This window comes from Tamandua tetradactyla, chromosome 14 (genome assembly GCF_023851605.1).
Source record: "Tamandua tetradactyla isolate mTamTet1 chromosome 14, mTamTet1.pri, whole genome shotgun sequence".
Classification (NCBI taxonomy): domain Eukaryota; kingdom Metazoa; phylum Chordata; class Mammalia; order Pilosa; family Myrmecophagidae; genus Tamandua; species Tamandua tetradactyla.
Genome location: NC_135340.1, coordinates 43,434,873 through 43,441,947, shown reverse-complemented (window position 1 = coordinate 43,441,947; position 7,075 = coordinate 43,434,873). Strand labels below are relative to the sequence as shown.

Genomic DNA, 7,075 nt, shown 5'->3' with positions numbered 1-7,075 from the left:
ACACCAATGATCTGTCTTATGGTTTTCCTTTTCCAGAAAATCATGAAATGGAATTATACAATATATTAAGCTTTGAGTTTGACTTTTTAAACAAATAACATGATGATTAATTCATGTTAATAACCACAGTAATAACACTGTGATAATTTTCAAAGTACATGTTGTTCAAGTTAGGATAAGTAAATTCCCAAGTTCAAAAAGTTTATATTTTTATCAACAAATGGATCATGGCACATCTCACATTCCAAGAGCCTCCATTCACATTGTCTGACTTAATCTTCATAATAACCTAATATCATATGGTTGAAAAGTTATATAACATTGTAACTTGTTGGAAACCAAAGAGTAAGGAATCAGAGTGACTGAGGCTCACATTCAAGATTCTCTGACTAGTGTGTCTGTTTCTGGTGTCTCTTTGCCTCTGTTAAATTCTACCACCTTAACTCTCTCTCCATAACAAATGAATAGGTTCTGGAGACATCCACGCCCAACCCCACCACCTGTACTCATTCATTCAGGTTCTTACTGGCATAACTTTTTAGTGATTAATACTTTTAACAACTAATTTTTATGAGAAAATTCCTGTGAAGTGTAGACACATATCTATTCCTGAGGCTGTCCCTTAATTCAGGAGAACTGGGGACCCTGAGAACTGTGGGCTGGGAAGAGCAGGGCTTCCTTATACTGGATACCTGTGGGTTCTGAGAATGTGTAGAAGGCATTACATTTGATGCCCAATAGTCTTTGCTTTAGGGACTCTAGAAGCCCCAGGATTCAGTCAGGAAAATAAACTTTCAATATTTTTGAAACTATGCAAAACTTCCCAGAACTCCCAGTATTTATGGAAAGTTGAATTTTAACATCATGAAAGTTGTTTTAAATGTGTGAGATGAAGAGAATTAAAGAAGTTAAGAAATTGTTATGGAATATAAAATATATATAATACCTTTATCTGTGATTAGGTTCTTCATTATAAAAAAGCCTACTCCAAATTCTTACAAAGCCTCAAGTAGAGTAGAAATGCAATGAAACACGTAATATATATATATATTTTTAACAAGAGTTTATGGGAAAGTGTTATTCTTTGTGTGGGATATATTTATCGTGGTGAAAAGATTCTGAGGTGGAAAACTTTAGAGTTCTATGTCATAGGTGAAGGAAGACTTATCAATAGAGGGGGTTTCTTGAGAAACTCTTAGTTTTTGGGTTTCCTTAAACTGAGAGGGTCAGTTGATAGTATGCCTTTTCCCTAATTCTGTGTCAAAAGATATAGCATGAAATCAATTGTAAAGATTCAAGAGATAGAAGTAAAGTTATGAAATGTTCTTCATTACATTTGATTGAATATGGTTTTGTGTATGTGTGTATGTCTGTGTGTGTGTGTGTGTATCATCTTTCTTGCTTTGGCCTATTGCTGCGGTTTGTGTATTGGAACTAAGCAGTCACTGCCAGTCCCAGCAAAAGGCAGATGCCTTGTGTGAGTGGAAGGTTATGACCAGCTGAGGGAGAAATGATCTCATAGTCTGGTCACTGACTCAGAATATGGCCATCACGGAATGACATATCTTGATCTGGTGATTTTGTGGTGATTGTGGAGAGTAAAAAGTATCACTTAATATATTAATGCTAGTTGATTCTTTAAGAGTGAAACTGTTTGATAAGTATTTCATCAAGCTCCTATTTAGTTTCTTTTTAAAAATTTTGGGAACTTCATGCCTATTGTACAAATTTTTAAAAATAGATGTATACAAGACATATATAAAACTCTTCTTAAATCTTTCCCTTCTTCCTGCTCTTTTAAAAAGAACATGTGTTCACAGTTTTCAATGTATTGATTCTTTCTTTTTCTAAACAATCATATAACTTTATGTATAAATTCCACCAAATATAATTTGGAGGCATCCTGTATTTTGTGTAGATAAGATATAAAAGGCTGCATTTTAATTCTAATTGTTTTAGTATATAAGTTTTATATTTACACAAATTTGGTAGTTGCTTATTAGTGTTTTTTAAGTTTCCTATAGTTAGATAAATTTTTTAAAATGTTAAAAATTAGGGGATATAGGGTGATGCAATGGTGGCTCAGTGGCAGAATTCTCACCTGACATGCTGGAGACCTGGGTTCAATTCCCAGTGCCTGCCCATAAAAAAAAGAGACAGGGGCTATAAAACAGAACTGTGAGGTTGTTGGAAAGTATAGATAATTTTTTTGCACTGTTCCTTTATACATTTGCAATTGGTGATTAGAATATGGAAAGCAAATATGAGATCACAGTATGGATAGGGGTGAAATTTGGGACTTAACATTTTGTGTCAATGAGTGAGTGTCCACTTGATAGTCAAGATGAAGAGATGGTATCTGGGAGAGTGACCAGTGTTTAAGAAATTGTCCCATCACAAATCCAAATAAAAATTTAACTTATTATGTTTAAGAGAAATAATCATGGATAGACCACTAATAAACTATTTTATTCAGGTGCTACTGTCTGCATATGCCAGCTAGTTTTAGGATGAAAACCATGTAAAATATCATTGTCATACTGAAAGGGGGCAGAGTCACAAAACACAATTTTGTCAAAGTTCACCCAAAATTTTCAACAAAAGGTGTCTATGAATGGAAGTATATTTGTAGATTGGCTTTTCTTTGTTCCCTTCTTTCCTTGTAATCAAGTTTTCAAGTCACTTCTAAAAAACATTCTACTTTTAGCTATAGTCTTCTACCATACAGTTTTAATTTATCAATATTTTTCTTTTTCATGAAATGTTGTCTGCCCATTATTCTTGATAGAAAAAAATCCATATATGAACACTAGTGTGAGATATTTGTTAAAATTGATGAACCAATATTGATATATCATTGATTAAAATTCACAGTTAAGATTAAGGTTCTCAGTATTTGTGCTTTAGAATTCTATGTGCTTTGACAAATTTATAATACCATTGATCCACTCTACCAGCATTATACAGAATAGTTTCACACCTAGAAAAATGCCTTGTGCTCCCCCTGTTCAACTTCCTCCGTCTTACTGAACCACTGGCGACCAGTGATATTAGTATTATCTCTGTGGTTTTTCCTTTTGTAAAATGGCATATCACTGGAATTGCACAGTGCATAGCCATTTCAGACCAGCCTCTTTCAGTTGACAATATGCGTTTAAGTTTCCTCCCTGTGTTGCTATGATTGAACTGCTCATTTCTGTTCACTGCTGAATAATTTTCCATTGTGTGGCTATACCACAGTTTGTCTACTCATTTTCCTATTGAAGGAAATATTGGTTGCTGCCAGTTTTGGCAATTATGAGTAAAACTGCTATAAATACTTGTATGCAGGATTTGGCATGGATGTGTGTTTTCAGCTCATTCAGGTAGATACCTAGGGTCATATGTTAAAATTAACCTTAGTTTTATAAGAAACTGAAAAAATATTTTCCAAAGTGGCTCTACTATTTCACATTCTCACCCACAATGAATGACAGTCCTGTTTTTCCACATCCTTACCAGCATTCTGTGTTCTTAGTGTTTTGGATTTTAGACATTTTAACAGATGTGTAGTGTTACATTGTTTTAGTCTAAAAACTTACTTACAACATGTTATGATGAACACCTTTTCATATATTTTTCTATCATCTGCATATATTTTTTGTTGAGGAGTCTATTCAGATCATATACTATTTTTGAGTTTGTTTTCTTATTGCTTCGTTTTAAGATGTCTTTATGTATTTTGGATACAATTCTTTTGTCAACTATATGTTTTGCAATTATTTTCTCCCATTAATGGCTCATATTTTATTCTTTCAATAGTTCCTTTTGCAGCGCAAGAATATTTTAACCAGGGACTTATAATTGCTCATGAATGGTAACCTGAGTCACCTCACTGAGTAAGCAGCATAGACCAACAAAAGTGGTATTAGGGAATGAGGGAAATCTAGACTGAGTGGTAGAAGTGGGAGATGATGAGTATCAATTAAAATATTGGGACTAGGAGCAAAAATATTGGTGGCTTAGATGTCCTAGTATCCATCTTTTCTAAGCCATCTTTTCTGAAATCATAGACAGTCATCACTTGAAGGATATGGGCTATTATCAAGAGAAATTAACTGGGCCTAAGTGTTAAAGAAATGAAAGAGCTCTCAGTTATCCCTGACATTGCCACACCCATATTCTTCTGCCTTTATTGTTTCCAGGCAGGAACATGATTATTCACTGTCAGCACCTAAGTAATTTTCTGATTGTTTGTCTCCAGCTCCCTAACATGCTATGTCTTTGGTTGGATCAAAGTACCAGAAGCTTAATGTTCCAGATAAGCCCTCTAAAACTGAAGAATTGCCCAGCTTCCTGCCCTTTAATTGAAATACTTATGCAACAAAATCTTCAATGTGTCTCACAGGTCTCAGTAGGCTTTCTTCTCAATTATACTTACCAATATAACCATCTATCCCTTTTCTGTCTCACTATCCCACCTCCTAACTGGTAATTCCAAGAACTAGTTTCTACATAAACTTTCTTCAATCAAATTTTATCTTTGTGATTTCTGTGAGGCAATCAGTTAAGGAATTAAGTAAAGCCTTTGGTCCTACATAGATAACTATGAAATGCAATGATTCCTAACATTGACCAAAGCAAGATTCTAGTTTATTTTCAGTCCTTATTGGAATCAGAAAGATGTCATTATTTATTATTGACAAAGTGATCACTAGTTCAACCATAAGTTAATATTTGGCAACTATTGCTGTTGGCTGCTAACATCATCTCTGAGCATGGCGGATTCACATTTCCCATGGTAATACAATATTAAGTAAATTCTGTGTAGAATTAGTAGAAACAGTTATGCACAAGTGGAGGATTTCCTGAGTTCTGCACATGTTAAATATAGAATGTCTAATTGTAGATGTCAAACAGGCAATTGGATATATAGTTTTAGAATTCCAAAGACAGCTTTGGTAAACAAAATTGGGCATAATATGCCTGTTTGATCGATTTTTTCATTGCTGTCTTCATGTCTTTGTTCCTCAATGTATAGATGGCAGGATTCAATACAGGGGTAATAGCAAAGTCAACAATAAACAGGTATTTGTCAAGTGATGATGTGGAGAAATGCCACACATACAGAAACATACATGGAGTAAAATAAAGTACAACCACAGTGATGTGAGCTGACAAAGTGACAAATGCCTTGGATAAGTCCCCTGAAGAGCATTTCCAGACGGTGACTAAAATGAAAACATAGGAAAGGATCAGCAGGAAGAAGGCGCCCATGGTCATGAACCCACTGTTGGCAGCAACAATAAACTCATATTTGGCTCCATCTGTGCATGCAAGTTTTATGATCCTGGGAAAGTCACAGTAAAAGCTGTCTATTTCATTAGGGCCACAAAAGGGCAAGTGAATAATAAAAATAAATTGAGACAAAGCATGGATCACCCCAGTCACCCAGGCAATGACCACGAATGAAACACACATTTTAGGGCTCATGATTTTCAAGTAGTGAAGAGGCTTGCAGATCGCTGTGTACCTGTCAAATGCCATGGCTATGAGGAGCACCATCTCCACTCCTCCTGTGATATGAATTAAGCATATCTGTGCCATGCAGTCTTGAAAAGAAATTACTTTGTGTTCACGTAAAAGGTCTATGATCATCTTGGGAACTGTGGTTGAGGAAAAGCCCACATCAATGAGGGACAGGTTGGCCAGCAGGAAGTACATGGGGGAATGCAAATTAGCATCAAAAATCACCAAAAACAAGATAAAAAGGTTTCCCAGGATGATGCATACATAGAGCAAAGAGAATATCAACGTGAGAAAAACTTTCATTTCTGAAGAACTGGAAAGTCCCAGCAACACAAACTCAGAAACCACAGAGTCATTTATATTATCCATTGATCTGGGTAGAATAATTGATTTTCAAATTATCTGAGGGTAGAAAATGAAGGTAGATTTAATATCAGTGATAGTAAAATCTATTACATATTTACAATACTATTTTTTCTATGGATTATTTGTATTAGAACTATAAGTAATTCTAATTATGTCCTATACTATGATATGAAGCAAATGGAAGCATGATACTGATCAGAACAGTGAATACATAAATGAGAAAGGAAATTTAAATTCTTATATATGTAAACTTATTGTGAGAGTTGAAGCTATGATCCCCCCACACACTCTGAAACATGTTTGTAATTCTAATCCATTCCTGTGGATGTGAACTTTTCTAAAAAGGATTTTTTGATTGAGGTTACTTCATTTAAAGCATGGCCCAATGAATCAAGATTAGCCTTAATTTTATTACTTGAATCTTTACAAAAAAAGGCTCAAAAGAGGAAGACATAGGAGCAGGCAGAAGCTGAAGTCAAAGAAATCTGCAAGAAAAAAGGGAGGCCAGCGGAGGCCACCATGAGCCCTGTCATCTGTCAGGGAAGCCGAGGACCAAGATTCACTGGCACTCAGACCCAGAATGCCACAGTCTTCTGGGAGAAAGAATCACCTTTTGAAGCCTTGAGTTTAGACTTCTTCTAGTATCAAAGCTGTGAGCCAATAAATTCTCATTGTGTGACATCAGTAGCCAGGAAACTGAAACACTTCACTTCTTAGATCATTATCAGATATTTTTTCCTGGTGTTTTCACAAGTGAAGTACCTTAAGCATTTTTTGTCACCTGGACATTGACACTCTCACAGTAACCTCCAAATTCTCTTAGCTGAATTATTTTTTTTTTTGGGCAAATAGATGTCACTAGATTGAAAATAGTGAATATTTTCTGCCTTTTGTTGTTTTTCACAATTTACAATATAAGTCAAGTATAGAAACCCAGATTATTCATAATGTTTGGTTCTTCACTCACTTTATTATTGGACAATTATATCCAATAAAATATTGTGCATGAGAATTTGAACTCCTGTTAAAAGGTGAAACAAATGATGAACAAATATGTAAATAATAGATCTCATTTATTAATAGCTTCCTCCTGGAAAAGCATTTACTAAGCAAATTATCTCATTTAAATCTCAGAAAAATTCTCTAAGATAGGTACAATTTTATTAGAATCATTTTATAAATGAAAAACTCTGTTGTGTAG

General features: G+C 34.7%; 1 protein-coding gene across 1 annotated transcript; it reads right to left on the bottom strand.

The window, feature by feature from the left end:
* Positions 1 to 4,917: 4,917 nt before the first annotated feature.
* Positions 4,918 to 5,877, bottom strand: LOC143655395 (olfactory receptor 4F21-like). The gene has a single exon (XM_077126723.1). It carries the CDS (start codon positions 5,875 to 5,877, stop codon positions 4,918 to 4,920), a length of 960 nt encoding a protein of 319 aa, XP_076982838.1.
* Between the last annotated feature and the right edge of the window lie 1,198 nt (positions 5,878 to 7,075).

What these genes read in the sequence shown, in the direction of transcription:
- LOC143655395 (XM_077126723.1), bottom strand. Translation starts at nt 5,877, where the DNA reads ATGGATAATATAAATGACTCTGTGGTTTCTGAGTTTGTGTTGCTGGGA.